General features: G+C 40.3%; 2 protein-coding genes across 3 annotated transcripts in view; both read left to right on the forward strand.

Annotated features, from left to right (window-relative positions):
• Nucleotides 1-8,413, forward strand: part of wdr62 (WD repeat domain 62) — a 40,785-nt gene extending 32,372 nt beyond the window's left edge. For both annotated transcript variants that reach the window (XM_062962366.1, XM_062962367.1), the window contains exons 25-30: nucleotides 32-172; nucleotides 461-590; nucleotides 695-794; nucleotides 3,467-3,533; nucleotides 4,707-4,792; nucleotides 7,829-8,413. In XM_062962366.1, the coding sequence (XP_062818436.1) occupies nucleotides 32-172; nucleotides 461-590; nucleotides 695-794; nucleotides 3,467-3,533; nucleotides 4,707-4,792; nucleotides 7,829-8,095 (791 nt within the window). In that variant the 3' untranslated portion in view covers nucleotides 8,096-8,413. The remainder of the gene's footprint in view (nucleotides 1-31; nucleotides 173-460; nucleotides 591-694; nucleotides 795-3,466; nucleotides 3,534-4,706; nucleotides 4,793-7,828) is intronic.
• A 9,384-nt stretch (nucleotides 8,414-17,797) lies between these two features.
• Nucleotides 17,798-25,533, forward strand: ovol3 (ovo like zinc finger 3). The gene is made up of 4 exons (XM_016999157.2): nucleotides 17,798-18,478; nucleotides 19,704-19,843; nucleotides 21,427-21,703; nucleotides 23,615-25,533. Exons 1-4 carry the CDS (start codon nucleotides 18,346-18,348, stop codon nucleotides 23,875-23,877), a joined length of 813 nt encoding a protein of 270 aa, XP_016854646.2. The 5' UTR covers nucleotides 17,798-18,345; the 3' UTR covers nucleotides 23,878-25,533.

Genomic DNA, 25,533 nt, shown 5'->3' on the forward strand with positions numbered 1-25,533 from the left:
TCTTCCCTCCGTTTGTCTTTGTTATCCATAGATCAAGAATCCATAACCTCAGAGGCAGAGGCAACTGGCCTATCCGAACACTTCCAGCAAAGCAGCTCTTTGCCCCAAACCCCGGAGAAGGAAAAATACCTCAAGCATCATTTTGAGACCCTGGCCGATGTTCACACAGAAGGTAACGCACACATTGTGAGGCCAAGCACAGCACAACACCTGCAGCCCCGGCTTCTGCAACTTATGTCGCAGATAGCAGTGGTTGTTCAGTGGCCCCTTTTTTATTTCCCCAAACTCAGATATCAGTCACACATGGGCAAACTTGGGCCCTCCGGTAAGCTGTTAGAAATGGTGGGAGTTGAAGCTCAAAACACTTGGAGGGCCCAAGCTTGCCCATGCCCAATCCACACACAACTAATGTATTTCTATGCAAATCTAATCAGAGGCTATTAACCCCCTTTGAATCCAGAAAAGTTTGACGGTTGTCTCCGGGACCTGAAGCCACCCGGCAGCAAGGAAGAAGAGGAGGCCGCCTTGTTGCCAAATCGTCGCCTGAGCACTTCAGCCAGGTTTCTCTCGCACCGCCAGAAAAACAGCCGGTGGGAGATGTTTCCTTTACCTGTTTTGTCCTGTAAAGAAGCCACTTAATCTGAAAATATGCCCTACTGAGGTTGTGCTCCTTTTTTTGTTATTATTTGCCCAGGTTTTCCACCGCTTTTCTTCAACGGCAGTACAGTGAAACGACGACTGCGGAGCTGGTTCTGGAGGAGAGTCCCGCTCCCAGTGAAGCCAAGAAACCAGAGGCAAGTTGGTCTCTTGCAAAACTTAAGAGGTTTGCAAAACTTTGAGCTAGTCCTAGCAAGTGAAATTTCAGAACAGATTAGAGGCAGAGGTTTATCACCCAGCATCCCAGCCATAGAGACTGTGGGATTCTGGAAGATGCCGCCCGAAAAGTAAGGAGGTTTTTAAGATCAAGTCAAGGGTGCTATGGTGTTTGCTAGGAACAAGTTTTTAATTAGTCCTAATGTTTTTAATGATGTATCTTTCAATACTGGGTTGCTGTGAGTTTTCCAGGCTGTATGGTCATGTTCCAGAAGCATTCTCTCCTGATGTTTCACCCACATCTATGGCAGGCATCCTCTGAGGTGGAGCCTCCGGTGGCCTAGGGGATAAAAGCCTTGTGACTTGAAGGTTGGGTTGCTGGGTTGGGTTCGAATCCCACCTGGGGAGAGCGCGGATGAGCTTCCTCTATCAGCTCCAGCTCCATGCGGCGACATGAGAGAAGCCTCCCACAAGGATGGTAAAACATTAAAACATCTGGGTGTCCCCTGGGCAATGTCCTTGCAGACGGCCAATTCTCTCACTCCAAAAACAACTCAGGTTGCTCCTGACACACACAAAAAACAATCCTCAGAGGTTGTAAATAAACAGAGGACAGTAAATAAAAAACCACTCAGAAAACTGTTATTCCAGACATGAAACAATCAGAGCCAGCTAACACCTCCCAACAAAGGATTCCCCCAGGCAGGAGGCAGCCAGGCTTTGAAACTATAAGGCCATTCAATGCTAATCAAGGTGGGCAGCTGCAACATTCACACTTGTCTCAAGTCGGCAAGAGTTCTTTCTGGATATTCCAGATATATAAACCCCACTTGTCTAGTTTCCAACACACCTTACAATCTCTGAGGATGCCTACCAGAGATGTAGGCGAAATGTCAGGAGACAATGCTTCTGGAACATGGTCAGACAGCCCAGAAAATTCACAGCAACCCAGAATAGTTAATTCTATTTTCATGTTTCCACTTCTTTTTTTTTTTGCATTTTAAATTGTATTGAATCAGTTTTACTGTAAGCCACTTTGAGTCTCTTTTGTGGAGAGAAAAAGTGGGGTACAAAGATACATAATAATAATAATAATAATAATAATAATAATAATAATAATAATATAAAATATCATAATATAAAATAATAAAATATAATAATTATAATATAATAATAAGCCGCTCTGAGTCCCCTTCGGGGTGAGAAGAGCGGGATATAAATGTAGTAAATAAATAAAATATAATGTTACTAATAATATCTTTATCCAACATTTTCCTTGTTGCCCATTATTCCATAGTACATGCAGGTTTTCCTGTTATTTCTTCAGTCCCTTTTTCTGCATTTCCATGTGCAATTACAGTCATGGCAATGGTTTCTTTTCTTAATAAAACGTTGTTGTTATGTGCCTTCAAGTCATTGCTAAAGAATCTTTTTTTTGAGAGAGAGAGATAAAAGCTGGATATAAATAACAACAACAATTATAATAATTCTAAGCTCTGGAGAGCACCTGTTTTGTGTGCAATGTTAGCTTGCTGGTCTAACTTGCATCCAGATGTGCTCCTTTGCAAAACAGAGGTGTTGTAGAGGCTGGGCAGTGTCAAAAATGACAAGCTCGAGCTTTCAAATCTATCCGTTTATTAATTCGCAGTGCTTAAAAATAATACAATCTTTATAAGAAAATATTTTTGCCCCTGTTTTTCGTTCCCTTTCTTCAACCTGAGGGCTAGATGAACATTTGTAATGCCTTGAGTGCCTTTGCAGCTAAAGAGCAGGGTAAAATTATCTAAATACCATATATACTCGAGTATAAGCTGACCCGAATATAAGCCAAGGCACCTAATTTTACCACAAAAAAACTGGGAAAACATTGACTCCAGTATAAGCCGAGGGTGGCAAATTTCAGAAAAAAAAATAGATACCAATAAAATTACATTAATTGGGGCATCAGTAGGTTATATGTTTTTGAATATTTACATAAAGCTCAAATTTAAGATAAGACTGTCTAACTCTGATCAAATCATTATTCTCATCTTCTTCAATGTAAATGTGCTCATGTATCCTTTTAATAATAATAGAGTAAAATAATACATGTAATAATAATAAAAATACAGGAAAATAATACACGTAATAATAAATAGAGTAAAATAATGAATGCAATAATAATAATAATAATAATAATAATAATAATAATAATAAGATCAGAGTGAAATAATAAATGTATTATTAATAATAATAAAAATAGAGTAAAATAAATGTAATAGTAGCAACAATAATAGAGAAAACTAAATGTAATAATACCAATAATAATAGAGAAAAATAATAACTGTACCATATATTCTCGAGTATAAGCTGACCCAAATCTAAGCCAACCAGGACCCCCAACCCGAGTATAAGCCGAGCGGGGCTTTTTCAGTCTTAAAAAAAGGGCTGAAAAACTAGGCTTATACTCGAGTATATACAGTAAATGAAATGAAATTAATATGATGAGCCAAAAGGCAGGTACAATACTATTACCATTTGGAAAGTTTTGGGAAAAATCAGTAGTGTGTATTTTGTGAATGACAAAGGGACCAGAAGATTGTTGTCAGGTTTTTTAAAAATAAATCCGGCCTTGCGATGTGATTTCTAATTCTCTCAAATGACTGGTTTTTAGAAACCTTCAGCGGAAACTTGCTCAGAGTTGAAGGAAGTGCTTGATCCCAAAGTATCCAGCACATCAGGTGAGGCTCTGAACTAAAATGCTTATTATTATTATTATTATTTTATGACACAGCAAACAAGATAGACATGCTGGATTTCGTTTCACAAAATCATAAGTCGAACACTTCCCAAGTGTCTAGGACTGTGTGATGTATTTTTGGATGATGCATGCAGATCCCAGTAGGGTGGCCTTTTGTAGTTGGCAGATTGTGATTTTGTCAATGTCTATTGTTTCCAAATGCCAGCTGAGATCTTTTGGCACGGCACCCAGTGTGCCCATCACCACCGGGACCACCTGCACTGGTTTCTGCCAGAGTCTTTGAAGTTCAATCTTGAGGTCCTGATAGCGGCTGAGTTTTTCCTGTTGTTTTTCGTCAATGCAACTGTCACCTGGGATGGCAACATCCATGATCCAAACCTTTTTCTTTTCCACAACTGTGATGTCTTGTGTTGCAGAACTTTGTCAGTCTGGATTTGGAAGTCCCACAGAATCTTTGCGTGTTCATTTTCCAATACTTTTGCTGGTTTGTGATCCCACCAGTTCTTTGCTGCTGGGAGGTGGTACTTGAGGCATAAGTTCCAATGGATCATTTGGGCCACATAGTTGTGCCTCTGTTTGTAGTCTGTCTGTGCAATTTTCTTACTGCAGCTGAGGATATGATCAATGGTTTCATCAGTTTCCTTACACAATCTGCATTTTGGGTCATCAGCTGATTTTTCGATCTTGGCCTGAATTGCCTTTGTTCTGATGGCTTGCTCCTGGGTTGCAAGGATCAGGCCTTCTGTCTCCTTCTTCAGGGTCCCATTCGTGAGCCAGAGCCAGGTCTTCTCTTTATCAGCTTTTCCTTCAATTTTGTCAAGGAACTTTCCATGCAATGTTTTGTTGTGCCAGCTGTCAGCTCTAGTTTGTAGTGCGGTTTTCTTTTACTGATTTTTTGTCTGCTGTGCTTTGAAGAGTTTCTGATTTTTGTTATCATTATTATTATTACTACTACTACTACTACTATAACCAACAAGTCATTTTATCCAGTGACCTTCTTACCCAGTTGATATCCAAAGTTGTAGCATTTTTGTGCTCCTTTGAGATGGAAAAATGTCATAGAAATGTTTCTGCTTCACTTCTTTTCTCCTTCCTCTCCTCTGTTAAAACTCTAAACATGAAGGTATTTGATTTCTTTTGTTGTTGTTCTCAGAAGCACAGATTCTCATCAAAAACTTTGAAAGGCATTTGGAACCTCTGTGCGCCAGATTTCAAGAGGCTTTGCAGCTTTATGACCAGGTAAGACGGGAGGAAGGCAGGAAGACGTGCTAACTCTGCAGAGACTTAAAACTATTCTATAATACTAGTGTTGAACGAGACCACAGAGGCCATCCAGTCCAGCCCCTTCTGCCAGGCCGGAAAAGCACAATCAAAGCCCTCCTGACAGATGGCTATCCAGTCTCTGCCTATTAGTAGAAGAAGTAATAATAATAGTAATAATATAGTATATATAATTATTATTATTTATTAGCGACATTTATATCCTGCCCTTCTCACCCCGAAGGGCACTCAGGGAGGCTTACAAGTTATAGGTACATACAATATATTATTACATCATTAGCTATATTGTTCTATACCACTATGCTGCAATATTATTAGTAATATTGCATGTAATATATAATATACAATTATAATAGTGTTTTATTATTATTATTATTATTATATTGTATTACATTATAATATTATTATCAATATTATATGTATATACAATATATTATATTATTAGTATAGCATGATATTATATATTATTATTTGTTATATTGGCACAGGAGACATGGTGGAATAATTTCTTCCTGCCCCCCTTCTTATATATAAAAATATAATGTGCATAATTAGGAACGAGTTAAACAACAAAACCACTGGCCCAAATCACACCAAATTTGGCCACAAAACTAATCACTTTTCAAGGAGTGACCATCAAAAAAAAAAACAAGAAAACCGAGACAATGCCAGAAAAATCCCCAAAAATAATAAAAAAAACACTATGCGCATGTGCAAGAATTCTCCCTACAAAGGAAGTAGCCAGGCTTCAAAGCGGCTCTTTGATTGAGGTGCTACTCCAGCTCGCCAAACAAGGATTCCCCTGGTATAATACAGCCAGGCATTGAAGCTGCAAGACTATTAAGTGCCATTCAACCAGACCAACAAAAGATTAACCTTGGTAGAAGGAGGCCAGACTTTGAAGCAGCGATACTACTCTGTACTATTGAAGCTGACCAACCAAAGATTCCCTTAGGTAGCAAGCAGCCAGGCTTTGAAGTAGTGAGGCTATTCATTGCAATTCTAGCAGCCCAAAAAAAAACATTCCCCTAGAACACAAGTACCCAGCCTTCCAAGCAGCAAGCCTATTCCGTTGCATTCCAGTTCACCAAATAACGATTCCCATAAGAAGAAAACATCCAGGCTTTGAGGCTGCAAGGCTATTCACTGCTATTCCACCTGGCCAACAAAGGATCCCCATATGCCACAGCAACGCGTGGCCGGGCGCAGCTAGTACAATATATATAATATGATATATATTAATAAAGTTGGAAGAGATGCCAGGGGCCATCCAGTCCAAACCCTGCCATGTAGGAAAAGCACAATCCAATCACCCCCGACAGATGGCTATCCACCCTCTGTTTAAATGCCTCTAAAAAGGACCTAGCAGGCTGGTGCTAGAATTGAAACGGAAACATTTTGTTGGGAAATCATCCTGGACTACTCAAGTCTAGATGTAGTTAGATAGATGATAGAGTTAGATTGAGGGAATCCTTTCCCTGTTTCCAAAGCATGCCTAGATAGGCTTTACTGTGTTTCCCTCTATCCTGTTTGCGTCACATCCCTTACTTTGAAGTTAGTAGAAATGTGACTCTCCAGGGACACTAACTTCTCATTGGTCAGAATGTCTTTTATGGCCCCAATAAACTGGACCATGAGGTTGGAACCATTTTGGTTCACTCTTCTCCCTTTGTTTTTCAAGCTAACAAGAAGCATCTTGCTGTCTCTCCTGGCAAGATGTAACTACAGTAGAGTCTCATCCAAGCCTCGCTTATCCAAGCTTCTGGATAATCCAAGCCATTTTTGTAGTCAATGTTTTCAATATATCATGATATTTTGGTGCTAAATTCGTAAGTACAGTAATTACAACATAACATTACTGTGTATTTGTGGAGATTTCAGGCAGAGGGGAAAAAATTCTTTCTTCTTCTTATTCACTTTAGATGATAGCGTTACTTAGTTTAGAATATGTGTGACAGAGGCTTGGATGTAGAAAGAAAAATAATAAGTTTATTTCAGGCACAGAGCTTAGTGGTTACAGTAACTTCTTTAAAGGCACTTAGATAATGGTTGCAAAGCTATCAACTGATCACTTTGGATCTAACTGGGATTGCTTCCCCTTACTACTCAGACTCTACGAATAAACCTAAACAAGTCACTTAACTTGCTTAATTTGACACAACTAGAGATCTGAGCTTCCCTGGTTTCCCTAACCTGGAACCAGTGTCTACCCTGTGACTCAAATCACAGACTAAACTGTTTTTAAAACATTCCCTCCTTTTCCTCCAAACGGCGGTTGGCTCCGCCCTCGTTATTATGGCAACCTGCCTCAGAATGCTGAGCTGGCTACCATCCCTCACGCACTGGTAACTAATACTTACCCTTTTAAACATAGTTAAACATGACTTTTAAAATGAAATTAAACATGACATCTATAAATCAAAATAAAAACACACTTCTTTACAGTATTGAACTACTTTTTCTGTCAAATTTGTTGTATAACATGATGTTTTGGCGCTTAATTTGTAAAATCATAACCTAATTTGATGTTTAATAGGCTTTTCCTTAATCCCTCCTTATTATCCAAGATATTCACTTATCCAAGCTTCTGCCGGCCCATTTAGCTTGGATAAGTGAGACTCTACTGTATTTAGATGTTTGTTATTTTTCCTTAGAAACCAGTCTAGAGTAGACTAGACAGCTCCCAAGCCTTTCTATCTACAATGGAGTTCTTTTTACCTGAATAAATACTTTTTGAACTTTTACTGAGACTCTGCACTCCATTGCAATCCTAAATGGTCAAAGGCTTCTCTTGCTCACCCCGTGTAAGTAACTGCTGTGTTTGAAAGCTTTGCTTTTGCTACTCTGTTGATTTTTGGTGGAAAACCCAGAGAGGGTTAAATTGAGTCTAACCACTCAGAGATTACCACAACACATTTTGGCTGTCCCCAACAACAGTATGGCTGCAAGTGTGGGTTTTAATCGAAAAGAGCTGACCCGGCTGTGTGTCCCCAGGTGAGCGCCTGCAGTGGCTCCACCAAAGAGGATCTTCTCCGTCTCAAGAGCCGGTTGTGCAGCTCTTTTGTCTGGATGAAGACCGAGCTGGACCTGCGAGCGGTCAGGGACCGAGCGGACGCAGCGACGTCCACCGAGGGCCCTCCCTCCTGGTTGAAGCCCTTCCAGGACAACGAGACCCTCTCGCTTCTCAGGCATTACTCCGACTCCCTGCTGAGCATCGTCCAGAGAAAGCTGGGTGAAGCACACCAAATGGACGAGGCGTGAGCGACCCTTTCTCTCCTCGTCGCACTGCTTGAGCTCAGGAAAAATGTGGCACCTTCATTCCTATGTGACTCCCGAGGAGTTGGTTAGTTGTTTTTTTCCGAGATCCCTAGTTCGAATGTTAGCTTTTCCTTTTCCAAGTTTTCCCTTTCAGGCCACTTGGAAGCCACGTTCTTTATAAGAATGCCCAAAGAGTCGGAGAAGCCCTTCTGCACGTTCTGGGACTTCTCCCGTTACAGTGGGGTTTTTTTTCATGTTGACATTGTTTTAAGTGTTGTTTCTACCGGTTGTGAAAATAAATTGCAAAATTGTATTGTGCAAGTCTGTATTTTACTTACTGCACGTAAACGTCAACAGAAGTGGGAGCAATTTTGGAAAAGGAGCAGAAAAAAAGACAAGCGATTCCCTTCAATAAAAGGAATCCTTAGAAGCATCTGGTCAAGAATTACAATGTGCTTTGCAAGTTGGGAAATTTGGTCTTGTTTAACCAAAGCTACTTTCTGTCTGTTGTCGAAGGGTTTCATAGCCTGAATCACTGGGTCGCTGTGATTTTTTTTGGGCTGTGTGGCCCTGTTGCAGCAGCATTCTCTCCTGAGGTTTTGCCTGCATCAATAGTTAATGGCATCTTCAGAGGTTCTGATGGTAGTCAAGCAAGCACCATGTTTCCACGAAAATAAGACAGTGTCTTATATTAATTTTTGCTCCCAAAGATGCACTAGGTCTTATTTTCAGGGGATGTCTTATTTTTCCATGAAGAAGAATTCACATTTATTGTTGAACAAAAAAATGAACATTTATTATATACTGTACAGTAATAATAATAATAATAATAATAATAATAATAATAATAATAATAATAATAAAACTTTATTTATACCCCGCCACCATCTCCCCAACGGGGACTCGGGGCGGCTAACATGGGGCCATGCCCAGAGCAATACAATATAATAACATATAAAAACAACATATCATAACACAATTAAAAGCAATACAATAGATAATAATAGACATTACATCAAGAAATAAAAAACAAACAAACAGTTAAACAAGGGCAGGCCGCATGGACACAAGGATAAAACTCGGAGTGAGAGGGACAGAGGGGGTACTCCATTGTGGACAGGGACACAAGAAAGGGCAGTCTAGAAAATAAATGCTGAGGGGGGAGTAACACAGAAATATATAGCAAAATTACTCACCGAAAGCACAGCGGAAGAGCCATGTTTTCAAATCTTTCCTAAAAGCTAACAGAGTGGGAGCTAGCCTGATCTCAGTGGGCAGTGCATTCCATAGTCGGGGGGCCACAGCGGAAAAGGCCCTCTCCCTTGTACTCACAAGGCGGGCCTGGGATATAGACAGTGGTGATAAAAGGGCCTCCCCGGATGATTGCAAAGATCGGGCAGGTTTATGGAAGGAGATACGGTCACGGAGGTAGGTGGGTCCCAAACCGTTCAGGGCTTTATAGATGATGGTCTGCACCTTGAATTGGGACCGGAAAATGAACGGCAGCCAGTGGAGCTCCTTAAACAAGGGAGTGGATCTCTCTCTGTAACTTCCCCCGTTATTAATCTGGCCGCCGAGTGTTGGACCAGTTGTAGTTTCCGGGCCGTCTTCAAGGGAAGCCCCACGTAGAGCGCATTACAGTAGTCCAGTCTAGAGGTAACTAAGGCATGGACCACTGTGGTCAAGTCAGACTTCACGAGGTATGGTCGCAGTTGGCGCACGAGTTTGAGTTGTGCAAAGGCCCTCCCGGCCACCGCCGACACCTGTGCTTCAAGCGTCAACGCTGAGTCCAGGAGGACCCCCAAACTGCGGACCTGTGGTTTCAGGGGGAGTGCGACCCCGTCCAGCACAGGTTGCCACCCAATACCCCGATCAGACGCGCGACTGACCAGGAGGGCCTCTGTCTTGTCAGGATTGATCCTCAGCTTGTTCCTCCTCATCCAGTCCGCCACAGCGGCCAGGCACTGGTTCAGCATCCGAGGGGCTTCCTTGGAGTCGATGGAAACGAGTAGTGGATTTGTGTGTCATCTGCGTAGAGATGGCAACACCCTCCAAAACTCCGGATGACCTCTCCCAGCGGTTTCATGTAGATGTTGAATAGCATGGGGGATAAGATAGACCCCTGCGGAACCCCACAGGTCAATGGCCAGGGGTCCAAGCAGGTGTCCCCCAGCTTCACCATCTGGGAACGGCCCTCCAGGAAGGACTGGAGCCACAGCAGAACCGTGCCCCCGAGCCCCATCCCAGAGAGCCTCCCCAGAAGGATACCATGGTCGATGGTATCGAAAGCCGCTGAGATGTCCAAGAGAACCAGCAGGGTCACACTCCCCCTGTCCAGCTCCCTGCGGAGGTCATCCACCAAGGCGACCAAAGCCATCTCGGTGCTGTGCCCAGGCCTGAAGCCAGACTGCGAGCGGTCCAGAAAATCAGTGTCATCGAGGAACTCCTGGAGCTGCGCGGCAACCACCCGCTCCAGAACCTTGCCCAGAAATGGGAGGTTGGAGATTGGTCTGTAATTGTCACAATAGTTGTCATCACAAACCAGCATAACCAGACAAACTGTGAATCCAACCAAGAATTTCTTGTTACTACCAATATTTCCATGTACAACACTCTATGGTATGTACCAGGGGTCCTCAAACTTTTTAAGCCGAGAGCCGGTCCACAATCCTTCTGACTGTTGAGGGGCCGGATTATCATTTGAAAAAAAAATACAAACAAATTCCGATGCACACTGCACATGTCTTATTTGTAGTGCAAAAACAACAACAACAACAACAATGAAAGAACAATACATTATTTAAAAATAAAAACAATTTTAACCAACATACATTTATCAGGATTTCAATGGGAAGTGTGGCCCTGCTTCTGGCCAATGAGATAGTCAAGTTAATTAGGGTTTTTGTTGTTGTTGTTGTTGTTGTTGTTGTTGTTGTTGTTGTTTTGTGCCTTCAAGTCATTTCAGACTTTGGGCAAGCCTAAGTCTAAAATTTATTTATTTATTATTTATTTATTTACTGCATTTATTTACTACATTTGTATCACACCCTTCTCACCCCAAAGAAACTCAGAGTGGCTTACAAATTATATGTACATACAATACATTATATTATTAGCACAGCACAATATTAGCAGTATATATTACTATATTGAACTATACCACTACACTGTAATATTATTAGTAATATTATATGTAATATAGATTATATAATTATTATTATTATATGGTATTATTATTAGTGTTATATTGTATTACATTATAATATTATTATCAATATTATATGTATATACAGTAGAGTCTCACTTATCCAACATTCGCTTATCCAACGTTCTGGATTATCCAACGCATTTTTGTAGTCAATGTTCTCAATACATCATGATATTTTGGTGCTAAATTCATAAATACAGTAATTACTACATAGCATTACTGCGTATTGAACTACTTTTTCTGCTAAATTTGTTGTCTAACATGATGTTTTGGTGCTTCATTTGTAAAATCATAACCTAATTTGATGTTTAATAGGCTTTTCCTTAATGCCTCCTTATTATCCAACATATTCGCTTATCTAACATTCTGCTGGCCCGTTTATGTTGGATAAGTGAGACTCTACTGTACAATATATTATATTATAAAACTGAGGGCGGGGGCCTGGTAAATGATCTCGGAGGGCCGCATCCGGCCCCTGGGCCTTAGTTTGGGGACCCCTGGTATGTACATTTCCTATTCTGCATGCTCTGGTGTTCTGTTCGTTGGGCATGCTTCCAAACAAAAACTTTGCTAGGTCTTACTTTCAGGGGAGGCCTTATATTTAGCAATTCAGCAAAACCTCTACTAGGTCTTATTTTCTGTGGATGTCTTATTTTAGGGGAAACAGGGTACTAGAGGTGTGTGCAGTATTTGTTCCATATATTTCATTTGTGTATTCATTTCGTACCGTCTGTTTGGATGACTGCATGAAGCCCCGGTGGCGAAGTGTGTTAAAGCACTGAGCTGCTGAACTTGCAGACCGAAAGGTCCCAAGTTCAAATCCCGGGAGCAGAATGAGCGCCCGCTGTTAGCTCCAGCTTCTGCCAACCTAGGAGTTCGAAAGCATGCCAATGTGAGTAGATCAATAGGGAAAGTAACGGTGCTGCATGCAGTCATGCCAGTGGCCACATGATCTTGGAGGTGTCTACGGGCAACGCCGGCTCTTCGGCTTAGAAATGGAGATGAGCACCAACCCCCAGAGTCAGACATGACTGGATTTAATGTCGGGGAAACCTTTACCTTTACCTATTTGGATGGCATGAAACAAAAGAGCCAATTTTTAGATGAAACAAAAGGAGAAATGAAAGAGAAATTTGCACAGTTGTTTGGTTTTTGGGCCGCATGATTTTCCTTGCATGGCCCAGGGAGTTCTTCCGGATGCATCAGAGGAGGAGGAGGTGATGTTTGGGGCTTTGGGCCAATCAGAGGCCAAGGAAACTGTGACATTGCCAGGGTATTTAATGGGGCAACTGCCCCAAAGCACCCATTGTGGGCGCATCCTTTGCTGGTGCTGCCTGGCTGCCTGGCTTGTTGCTCGCTCAGCTCAGTCAGTCTCTCTGTGCTAGTCTGCTTGCTTGCTGCCTTGTTGCCTTGCCTCTTGCCTTGCTGCCAGGGTAAAGAGATGCGTTTCTATTTTATTTTATCCCCAAGCTTGGCTGCTTCAACTTTTTAAAAGTTGGTGTGCTCAAAGGGGTCGATATTCCCTCCATGTATGGTGATGTTCACCCCTCTAGCCCTAAAACTGAGGGGAGAGTGAGCCTTGGAAGCCTTCCCGTTGCCGCCAATGGTCTGAAAATTTTTGTTCTTTCAAATGCGGGACAAAACTCCCATTCGGATAGGCGCCTCGTTTTCGGAAGCGGCAAACAAAAATGAAAACGGGGCGAAACAAATAAAACAAAACAAAATGGATAGCGATTTTGTAGAAATGCACAAGACTAATATATATCAGTGGATTGCAGGGTTGTTGTATGTTTTCCGGGCTGTATGGCCATGTTCCAGAAGTCTTCTGTCCTGACGTTTCACCCACATCTATGGCAGGCATCCTCAGAGGTTGTGAAGTATGGAGAAAACTAAGCAAAGAGGTTAATATATATCTGTGGAAAGTCTAGGGTGAGAGAGGTCAGTGTGAATGTTGTAGTTAATCACCTTAATTAGCATTGAAAAGCTTATCTGCTGTCTTCTTCCTGCCTCTGGGGCATCCTTTGTTTAGAGTCATTAACTGCCCTTGATTGATTCATGTCTGGAAATCCTCTGTTTTCAGAGTGTTGCCTTTTATTTACTGTTCTGATTTTTGAGTTTTTTTAATACTGGTAGCCAGATTTTGTTCATTTTCATTGTTTCCTCCTTTCTGTTGAAGTTGTCCACATGCTTGTGAATTTCAATGGCTTCTCTATGTGGTCTGACATGATAGTTGTTGGAGTGGTCAAGCATTTTTGTGTTCTCAAATAATATTCTGTATCCAGGTTGGTTCATCAAGGGCTCTGCTATGGCTGATTTCTCTGGTTGGCTTAGTCTGCAGTGCCTTTCATGTTCTTTGACTCCTGTTTGGGTTAATTTCCACTGTGGGAGAAAGAACCCTTGTCTGTTTGAAGCAAGTGTGAATGTTGCAGTTAGCAAGCTTCAATAGCACTGAGTAGCCATGAAGCTGCAAAGTCAATCAGTGAGGATATTTTCCTGGCTGTTGTTGCCTGGAGACACCCTCTGTTTGGGATGTGTTAACTGCCCCTTGATTGCTTGCTGTCTGGAGTTCCCCTGTTTCTGAGCAGCGTTCCTTATTTACTGTCTTGATTCTGGTGTTTTTTAGACCACTCTGACAAACATCATGTCAGGCTACACAGAGAAGCCATTGAAATCCACAAGAAGCACTTGAAAAATTGCAACAGAAAGGAGGAAACCATGAAAATGAACAAAATCTGGTTACCAATATTCAAAACCACCAGAATCAAAACAGTAAATAAGGAACAGGGAACTCCAGACAGCAAACTATCACAGGCCAGTTAACACCTTTGAAACAGAGGATGTCTCCAGGCAACAGAGGCCAGGCGACTTCTGCAGATACCCTCTGTGCAGCTGTAAGGCTACTCAATGCTATTCAAGCTTGCTAATTGCAACATTCACACTTGCTTTAAACAGACACGGGTTCTTTTTCCCACCCTGGACATGATTCCACAGGTTTATATACACTCCACTTGCTTCACTGCCAACAGAGCCTTTGAAAATGCCATTAGCCACAGATGCAAGCGAAATGTCAGGAGAAAATGCTGCTACATGGCCATACAGCCCCATTAATTCACTGCAGCCTAAAGCTATTTTCAGTTTCTTGTGATTCCCTTCAAGACAGAAGAGGATCTGCCTGGTTGAAACTTTGAATTTGTCTCCCTTCCACACTTTGTCACAAGTCACAGTTCTATTATACAACTATAATATACAACTATAATACAACTAATATAATTATAATATAAATATAATATAATTATAATATAATATAGTTGTATATATATATTATACAACTATAATAGAAGTGCGGGTGAACGCTTTGGTTTGTTAACCAAATGAGCCAGAAAGAGCTTGCCTAAAATCAAACTGCTCAGAAAGCTGTCCATGGAAACAGGTTTATTCAAATCGAGGCACATCAAAGAAAACATGGAAATGGGCCCGTGTTTTGAAAGGAGAGATTTGTTTGCTTTTAACTGCCGTCAGGGCTGGGCCTTTCCCTGGATAAAAAACAGCAAAAGTGAGGAAATGAAAAGGGGAGGAGGAGTTGCATTGCTCTTGTAATACTTCAACAGTTGCAGAACTTTGAAAAATACATTTATTAGTCCCAAAATTGTCAATGGCTATGGGGATCCTGGAAGCTTGAGTTCAGTGATGTAGTTTTGCCAGACCTTACTAATTACAGCCACTTGGACAGGGAGAAGGAGAAGAAATAAATTTATTATTGTTATTATTATTATTATTATCCCACTTTATCTCTCTGGATTATATCACAGGAAGAGGAGATCCTTTACAGTCATGTTGACTGTAGATAGAAGTGATTCTCAATCCAGTTTAAGCATTTAGCAGTTGGAAAATGTTAGCATGAATTGTGAGAGATGATGATGATGATGATGATTATTATTATCCCACTTTATCTCTCTGGATTATATCACAGGAAGAGGAGATCCTTTACAGTCATGTTGACTGTAGATAGAAGTGATTCTCAATCCAGTTTAAGCATTTAGCAGTTGGAAAATGTTAGCATGAATTGTGAGAGATTATTATTATTATTATTATTATTATTATTATTATTATCCCACTTTATCTCTCTGGATTATATCACAGGAGGAGGAGATCCTTTACAGTCATGTTGACTGTAGATAGAAGTGATTCTCAATCCAGTTTAAGCATTTAGCAGTTGGAAAATGTTAGCATGAATTGTGAGAGATGATGATGATGATTATTATTATTATTATTATCCCACTTTATCTCTCTGGATTATATCACAGGAGGAGGAGATTCTTTACAGTCATGCTCACTGTAGATAGAAGTGATTCTCGATCCAGTTTAAGCATTTAGCAGTTGGAAAATGTTAGCATGAATTGTGAGAGATTATTATTATTATTATTATTATTATTATTATTATTATTATTATTATTATTATTATTATTATTATTATTATTATCCCACTTTATCTCTCTGGATTATATCACAGGAAGAGGAGATCCTTTACAGTCATGTTGACTGTAGATAGAAGTGATTCTCGATCCAGTTTAAGCATTTAGCAGTTGGAAAATGTTAGCATGAATTGTGAGAGATTATTATTATTATTATTATTATTATTATTATTATTATTATTATTATTATCCCACTTTATCTCTCTGGATTATATCACAGGAAGAGGAGATCCTTTACAGTCATGTTGACTGTAGATAGAAGTGATTCTCAATCCAGTTTAAGCATTTAGCAGTTGGAAAATGTTAGCATGAATTGTGAGAGATGATGATGATGATGATTATTATTATTATTATCCCACTTTATCTCTCTGGATTATATCACAGGAGGAGGAGATTCTTTACAGTCATGCTCACTGTAGATAGAAGTGATTCTCGATCCAGTTTAAGCATTTAGCAGTTGGAAAATGTTAGCATGAATTGTGAGAGATTATTATTATTATTATTATTATTATTATTATTATTATTATTATTATCCCACTTTATCTCTCTGGATTATATCACAGGAAGAGGAGATCCTTTACAGTCATGTTGACTGTAGATAGAAGTGATTCTCGATCCAGTTTAAGCATTTAGCAGTTGGAAAATGTTAGCATGAATTGTGAGAGATTATTATTATTATTATTATTATTATTATTATTATTATTATTATTATCCCACTTTATCTCTCTGGATTATATCACAGGAAGAGGAGATCCTTTACAGTCATGTTGACTGTAGATAGAAGTGATTCTCAATCCAGTTTAAGCATTTAGCAGTTGGAAAATGTTAGCATGAATTGTGAGAGATTATTATTATTATTATTATTATTATTATTATTATTATTATTATTATTATTATTAATATCCCACTTTATCTCTCTGGATTATATCACAGGAAGAGGAGATCCTTTACAGTCATGTTGACTGTAGATAGAAGTGATTCTCAATCCAGTTTAAGCATTTAGCAGTTGGAAAATGTTAGCATGAATTGTGAGAGATTATTATTATTATTATTATTATTATTATTATTATCCCATTTTATCTCTCTGGATTATATCACAGGAGGAGGAGATCCTTTACAGTCATGCTCACTGTAGATAGAAGTGATTCTCAATCCAGTTTAAGCATTTAGCAGTTGGAAAATGTTAGCATGAATTGTGAGAGATTATTATTATTATTATTATTATCCCACTTTATCTCTCTGGATTATATCACAGGAGGAGGAGATCCTTTACAGTCATGCTCACTGTAGATAGAAGTGATTCTCGATCCAGTTTAAGCATTTAGCAGTTGGAAAATGTTAGCATGAATTGTGAGAGATTATTATTATTATTATTATTATTATCCCACTTTATCTCTCTGGATTATATCACAGGAGGAGGAGATCCTTTACAGTCATGCTCACTGTAGATAGAAGTGATTCTCAATCCAGTTTAAGCATTTAGCAGTTGGAAAATGTTAGCATGAATTGTGAGAGATGATTATTATTATTATTATTATTATTATCCCACTTTATCTCTCTGGATTATGTCACAGGAGAAGGAGATCTTTTACAGTCATGTTGACTGTAGATAGAAGTTATTCTCAATCCAGTTTAAGCATTTAGCAGTTGGAAAATGTTAGCATGAATTGTGAGAGATTATTATTATTATTATTATTATTATTATTATTATTATTATTATTATTATTATTACAGTAGAGTCTCACTTATCCAACATTCTGGATTATCCAGTGCATTTTTGTAGTCAATGTTTTCAAAACATCATGATATTTTGGTGCTAAATTCGTAAATACAGTAATTACAACATAACCTTACTGCGTATTGAACTACTTTCTCTGTCAAATTTGTTGTCTAACATGATGTTTTGGTGCTTAATACAAACGATGGGTCAACTGAGATGATAAAAAAGCAGCTAAAGATCAAGATGGTGGAAATAAGCACTCTTCTTGTAGCCAAACTTGGCCAGTTGGAGGTTATCTGTTTGTTGCCTCCCGATTGTTAAAGGGTCTAACCGTCCTCCCATCTCATCTTTGTGGCCAAGTGCCAGATTTGCATGCTGCGGATGGAGAGCTTTGGTGGCCTTTGCAGTTAGGAACACAGAATATGCAAAAACATAAAGGTGGAGGACTATTCAGAACATCCGACTCCTCTCTGCCGATATCAATTCAAATTGCCAGGATGTCCCACATTGCTGTTTTAAATAGAGACCTTTTTCAATCCAGAGAATCCATTCTGTTCATTCCCGAGATTTTGAGATTTCGCTTCGGACCGAACCAGAAAAGTTGGGTGTGACTTATGGGTCCTTTCTTCTGAGGATTACTTCTCTAATAATAACCCTTTCAAACAGTCTAAAACTAACCCTGTCAAGGCAATGGGGATCTGGATTCAACACCATATTCCAGCACCCGCACGGAGTTTCAGCACTCTGTAAGCACGCGGGATAAGATGGGGCAGGATTAGTTGCTGAACCGGGTTGTGTCAAAGCTGACTTAGGCCACAAGGCATCACCCCAAAGCCAAGCGTGAACTCCAGCCATGCCCAGGTCTTTCCTGGTGAAGCGGCACGACTCAAGGACACGGCCAGGAATCCGGAATTGGGGAGAGATCCCAGACCAGCTCCGGGGAGACGCCTACATCCCAGGTAGGTCTATGGGTGGAAGGATGGGTAGATAGACAGATAGATGACATATGGATAGATAGATAGATAGATAGATAGATAGATAGATGTGGTATAGATAGATTGATAGGTGTAGATGTATGGATGGATAGATCTATATATATAAAAGGGTAATGGAATCACGGCACCGGACAAAACAACTAAACTAAACGCCCCACAACCTCGAAAATTGACAGTACAGAAAAATTAAGTCCTAGCCACAGCAACGCGTGGCCGGGCACAGCTAGTAGATAATATAGATGATGGATGGAAGATATTTATTTATTTACAGTATTTATATTCCGGTGGCTCAGTGTGATAAAGCACTGAGCTGCTGAACTTGCAGACTGAAAGGTCCCAGGTCCAAATCCAGAAGCAGAGTGAGCGCCCGCTGTTAGCCCCAGCTCCTGCCAACCTAGCAGTTTGAAAACATGCCAATATGAGTAGATCAATAGGTACCACTCCGGCGGGAAGGTAACGGCGCTCCATGCAGTCATGCCAGCCACATGACCTTGGAGGTGTCTACGAACAACGCTGGCTCTTTGGCTTAGAAATTGAGATGAGCACCAACCCCCAGAGTAAGACACGACTGGAATTGTTTTCATTTTATTTCATGTATAGTTAACTATTTTTAAAAATATGTACAGTAGAGTCTCACTTATCCAAGCCTCGCTTATCCAAGCTTCTGGATTATCCAAGCCATTTTTGTAGTCAATGTTTTCAATATATCATGATATTTTGGTGCTGAATCCGTAAATACAGTAATTTCAACATATTACTGCATATTGAACTACTTTTTCTGTCATTTTTGTTGTATAAGATGATGTTTTGGCACTTAATTTGTAAAATCATAACCTAATTTGATGTTTAATAGGCTTTTCCTTAATCCCTCCTTATTATCCAAGATATTCGCTTATCCAAGCTTCTGCCGGTCCGTTTAGCTTGGATAAGTGAGACTCTACTCTATTTACATATCTTTGTTTATTCAGATTTTTGTATTTATCTTGTTTCCCCTCCAGATTGGTGTAGGAATAATTTATAGGTACCCCTCCTAAATTTTATTCTCACAACAATCCTGTGAAGGAGAATGACAGATAGTGACAGGACAGAAATCGCGGAGTAAGCTTCATAGCCGAGTGGAGATTTGAATATAGGTCTCCAAAGTCTAAGGATGCATATGCCATGTAGAATTAATGCAGTTTGACACCTCAATGAATGACAAATGTTTCCCTTTCAGGAGGCAGCGCAACCCAAACCCTTGCAGATCCCAGGATGTTCAGAGGTGGAGAAAACCCAGAAAGAGGCCTTCCCAGCCTCATCCAAAGCCAGATCCATTTTCAGCCGGCAGCTGAAGGGAAAGGCCTTTCGAGCCGCAAGGTCAGTAAAAGTGTGCAAGTTGTGAGGGGCAAACTTGGGCCCTCCGGGTGTTAGGAATTGTAGGAGTCTGTGGAGATGTCAGGCAGAGAGGAGTTTTTTTCTTCTTTCATTCTCTTATTCTTTCTTATACTTAGTCACATTAGATCAGGGGTCCTCAAACTTTTTAAGCCGAGGGCCGGTCCACAATCCTTCAGACTGTTGAGGGGCCGGATTATCATTTGAAAAAAATACAAAAAAAATCCGATGCATACTGCATTTGTCTTATTTGTAGTGCAAAAACAACAACAACAATGAAAGAACAATACAATATTTAAAAATCAAAACAATTTTAACCAACATATATTTATCAGGATTTCAATGGGAAGTGTGGTCCTGCTTCTGGCCAATAAGATAGTCAAGTTAATTAGGGTTGTTGTTGTTGTTGTTGTTGTTGTTGTTGTGTGCCTTCAAGTCATTTCAGATTTTGGGTGAGCCTAAGTCTAAAATTTATTTATTATTTATTTACTGCATTTATTTACTACATTTGTATCACACCCTTCTCACCCCAAAGGGGACTCAGAGTGGCTTACAAATTATATGTACATACAATATATTATATTATTAGCATAGCACAATATTAGCATTATATATTACTATATTGAACTATACCACTATACTGTAATATTATTAGTAACATTATATGTAATATAGAATATATAATTAATATTATTATATGGTATTATTATTAGTGTTATATTGTATTACATTATAATATTATTATCAACATTATATGTATATACAATATATTATATTATAAAACTGAGGGCGGGGGCCAGGTAAATGACCTCGGAGGGCCTTAGTTTGGGGACCCCTGCATTAGATGGTAGTGTTACTTAGTTTTGAATATAGGTTACAGAGACTTGGAGATTGAAGAACAAAAACAAGTTTATTTCAGGCACAGAGCTTAGTGGTTACAGTAATTTCTTTAAAGGCACTTAGATGATGGTTGCAAAGTTAATAACTGATCACTTTGGATACAACTGGGATTGCTTTCCCTTCCTCTAACCTGGAACCAGTGTCTTCCCTGTGACTAAAATCACAGACTAATTTAAAATAAGTCACCACTTATTTTCAAATTGACTCAAAATGTCCAATCAATTGAGCCACCCTGATCCCTCAACCAGAATCAGTCTCTTGGTACCTCATAAGGGCACCGACTCTAAAAACTAACCTTCCCTATGGTTCTCTGACCACAGACTAAACTGTTTTTTAAAAACATTCCCTCCTTTTCCTTCAAATGGCGGTTGGCTCCGCCCTCATTACCATGGCAACCTGCCTCAGAATGCTGAGCTGGTTACCATCCCACACGCACTGGTGACTAATACTTACCCTGGTTGTTGTGTGTCTTTCGGGCTGTGTGGCCATGTTCCAGAAGCATTCTCTCCTGACGTTGTCGAAGGCTTTCATGGCCAGGATCAAAGGGTTGCTGCGTGTCTTACTTACTTACTTACTTACTTACCCTTTTAAACATAGTTAAACCTGACTTTTAAAACGAAATTAAACATGACATCTATAAATCAAAATAAAAACACACTTCTTTTCAGAGTCCAAGTCCAGAACGCCTGGAGGGCCCAAGTTTGCCCGTGCCCAGGTCAGAACAAGACCCGTGGTTCTCTGTCTTCCACTTCTTCCTCCAGGGCCGGGCGGCTGCGGCACAGGTGGAGTTCCCATGCGCCGTGTGCAGTAAGCGCTTCCCGCTGCAGCGCATGCTGAACCGGCACCTCAAGTGCCACAGCGCCGTCAAGAAGCACGTCTGCAGGTTCTGTGGGAAGGGCTTCAACGACACCTTCGATCTCAAAAGGCACCTGAGGACGCACACAGGTGGGCCTCCTAGAAACACAGGGTGGGAGGGAACCCCAAAGGCCATCTAGTCCAACTCCCTTCCGTTTCTGAGCTTGGTACAGATAGCCCAATGTACAGCGCATTGCAGAAATCCAACCTAGAGTTGGAAGGGACTCCCAAAGGCCATCCAATCCAACCCTTTTCTGCCAGGCAGGAAGACACAATCTGATCCCTCCTGACAGATGGTCATGCATCCACCGCGGAATAATAGAATCTTATCATCAGAAGACACCCCAAAGGTCATCCAGTCCCACCCCATACTGCAATGGAGGAAGACACAATCCGATCCCTCCCGACAAGTGGCCATCCAGTCTCATAGACTTGAGTGGGTTTATGGAGAAATATCACCATGAGAATCAAAGACTCCTTGAGTCAGAAGGAACCCCCAAATGCCATCCAGTCCAACCTCCTTCTGCCAGGCAGGAAGATACAATTACTATATTATTATTATTATTATTATTATTATTATTATTATTATTATTATTATTATTATTATTATTATTCCCACCCTAGAGTTGGAAGGGATCCTCAAGAGCCATCCAGTCCAACCTCCTTCTGCCAGGCAGGAAGATACAATTACTATATTATTATTATTATTATTATTATTATTATTATTATTATTATTATTATTATTATTATTATTACCACCCTAGAGTTGGAAGGGATCCTCAAGAGCCATCCAGTCCAACCTCCTTCTGCCAGGCAAGAAGATACAATTACTAAATTATTTTATTGCATGACACAACAAACAAGATAGATTTGCTGGATTCTGTATCACAAAATCACAAGTCGAACACTTCCCAAGCGTCTAGGACTGTGTGATGTATTTTCGGATGATGCAAGCAGATCCCAGTCGGGTGGCCTTTTGCAGTTGGCAGATCTTAATTTTGTCAATGTCTATTATTATTATTATTATTATTATTATTATTATTATTATTATTATTATTATTATTACCCTAGAGTTGGAAGGGATCCCCAAGAGCCATCCAGTCCAACCTCCTTCTGCCAGGCAGGAAGACACAATCTAATCCATCTTGACAGATGGCCATCCAACCACTGCTGAATAATAGATTCTTAGAATTAGAAGACACCACAAAGGTCATTCAGTCCAACCCCATGATGCAATTAAGACACCATCAGAGTCCTCCCAACAGATGGCCATCCAGCCACTGTTGAGTCATAGAATCTTAGAATCAGAAGAGCCCACAAGACCCAACCCCATTCTGTAATTAAGACATCAGCAAAGTCCTCCTGACGGATGGCCACCCAACCAGTGCTGAATCATAGAGTGCTAGAGTTGGAAATGCCCTAACGGCCCTCCACTCCAACCCTCTTCTGCCAGGCAGGATGATACAATCAAAGCCCTCCTGACAAATGGTCATCCAACCTCATGGATATTAGTGGGTTTGTGGAGAAATATGACTATGAAAATCAAAGAATCCTAGAGATGGAAGGGACCCCCAGAGGCCATCCAGTCTAACCCCATGCTGCAATGGAGGAAGACATGGTCTGATCCCTCCCAACAGATGGCCACCCAACCACTGCTGAATAATATTACCTTACAATTAAAAAAGACCCCAAAGGCCATCCAGTCCAACCTCTTTCTGCAATGGAGGAAGACACAACTTGATCCCTCCTGACAGATAGCCATTCAGACACTGCTGAATAATTGAATTATAGAATTAGAAAAGACCCCAAAGGCCATCCAGTCCAACTCCATGCTGCAATGGAGGAAGATGCTATCAAATCCCTCCCAACAGATGGTCACTCAGCCCATTTAAAGACTGCGACCCCAAAGGCTTTCCACTCTTCCAGGCAGGATGTCACCATTGAATCGCTCCCGACAGATGGCCACCCAACCCGTAACAAACCTTGTTTCCCCTTTCTCAGGCGTGAGGCCCTACCGCTGCTGCGCCTGCGACAAGGCCTTCACCCAGCGCTGCTCCCTGGAGTCCCACCTCAGGAAGATCCACGGCGTCCAGCAGCACTACGCCTACCGCGAGCGCCGCTCCAAGCTCTTCGTGTGTGAGGAGTGCGGCTTCACCTGCAGCCAGAGCGAGGACTACTGCCGACACCTCCACCGGCTCCACCCGGGGGGCTTCCCCAGACCGGCGGCCCCCGGCCTCCACCTTCTCTACCCTCCGTCCTACTGATGCGGGGGATTCTGGGAGTTGCAGTACCCCAAAAAGGAGCCAGTTTGGGGGTCATAGAATCGTAGCATTGGAAGAGATCCCGGGGAGAAGTAGTCCAACACCTTCTGCGAGGCTGGAAAAGCACAAAGCATCCCAGACAGATGGCCATCCAGTCTATGCCTAGTAGTAGTAATACCATAATAATAATAATAATAATAATAATAATAATAATAATAATAATAATAACAACAACAACAACAACAATCTGTCAGCTGCAAAAGGCTAACTTACTGAGATCTGCACACATTATCCACCGATACATCACATACTCCTAGACCAGGGGTCCCCAAACTAAGGCCCGGGGACCGGATGTGGCCCTCCGAGGTCATTTACCTGGCCCCCGCCCTCAGTTTTATAATATAATATTTTGTATCAGTTTTAATAATATAATATATTGTATATACATATAATATTGATAATAATATTATAAGGTTATACAATATAATACTAATAATAATACTATATAATAATACTATATAATAATATTAATTATATGTTATATATTACATATAATATTACAGTACAGTGGTATAGTTCAATATACAGTAGAGTCTCGCTTTTCCAACACTCGCTTATCCAACTTTCTGGATTATCCAACGCATTTTTGTAGTCAATGTTTTCAATACATCGTGATATTTTGGTGCTAAATTCATAAATACAGTAATTACTACATAGCATTACTGCGTATTGAACTACTTTTTCTGTCAAATTTGTTGTATAACATGATGTTTTGGTGCATAATTTGTAAAATCATAACCTAATTTGATGTTTAATAGGCTTTTCCTTAATCCCTCCTTATTATCCAACATATTCACTTATCCAACATTCTGCCGGCCCATTTATGTTGGATAAGTGAGACTCTGCTGTAGTAATATATAATGCTAATATTGTCCTATACTAATAATATAATATATTGTATGTACATACACAGCTCTGAGTCCCCTTCGGGGTGAGAAGGGCGGGATATAAATGTAATAAATAATTGTAGTAAATAAATAATTTTAGACTTAGGCTCGCCCAAAGTCTGAAATGACTTAAAGGCACATAACAACAATTCTAATTAACTTGCCTATCTCATTGGCCAGAAGCAGGCCCACACTTTCCATTGAAATCCTGATAGGTTTATGTTGGTTACAGTTGTTTTCATTTTTAAATATTGTATTGTTCTTTCATTGTTGTTGTTGTTTTGCACTACAAATAAGACATGTGCAGTGTGCCTAGGAATTTGTTTGTTTTTTTCAAATGATCATTTGGCCCCTCGACCATCTGACCGGCCCTCTGCTCAAAATGTTTGGGGACCCCTGATCCAGTCTATGCCTAGTAGTAGTAATACCATAATAATAATAATTATAATAATAATCTGTCAGCTGCAAAAGGCTAACTTACTGAGATCTGCACACATTATTCGCCGATACATCACATAGTCCTAGACCAATGATGGGCAACCTTTTGCGCTTGGTGTGTCAAAATTCACCAAAAAACCTAGCATGATTTGGGTGGTGTGTCACTTTGAGAAAAAAACCCATAATTTCACAATATGTATAGTTTAAATAACAAAAATATATAATTGTAATATATAACTGTATTCAATAAATCAAAAACTATTTACTACCATTA

The sequence above is a fragment of the Anolis carolinensis genome, unplaced genomic scaffold, assembly GCF_035594765.1.
Source record: "Anolis carolinensis isolate JA03-04 unplaced genomic scaffold, rAnoCar3.1.pri scaffold_10, whole genome shotgun sequence".
Taxonomy (NCBI): Eukaryota; Metazoa; Chordata; class Lepidosauria; order Squamata; family Dactyloidae; genus Anolis; species Anolis carolinensis.

Bases quoted from the DNA above. Each gene is read 5' to 3' on its own strand.
- ovol3 (XM_016999157.2), top strand. From the start codon at position 18,346: ATGCCCAGGTCTTTCCTGGTGAAGCGGCACGACTCAAGGACACGGCCA. The intron at 19,844-21,426 runs GTCAGTAAAAGT...ACTTCTTTTCAG, and splicing joins AAGGCCTTTCGAGCCGCAAG to AGTCCAAGTCCAGAACGCCT. The intron at 21,704-23,614 runs GTGGGCCTCCTA...CCCCTTTCTCAG, and splicing joins GCACCTGAGGACGCACACAG to GCGTGAGGCCCTACCGCTGC.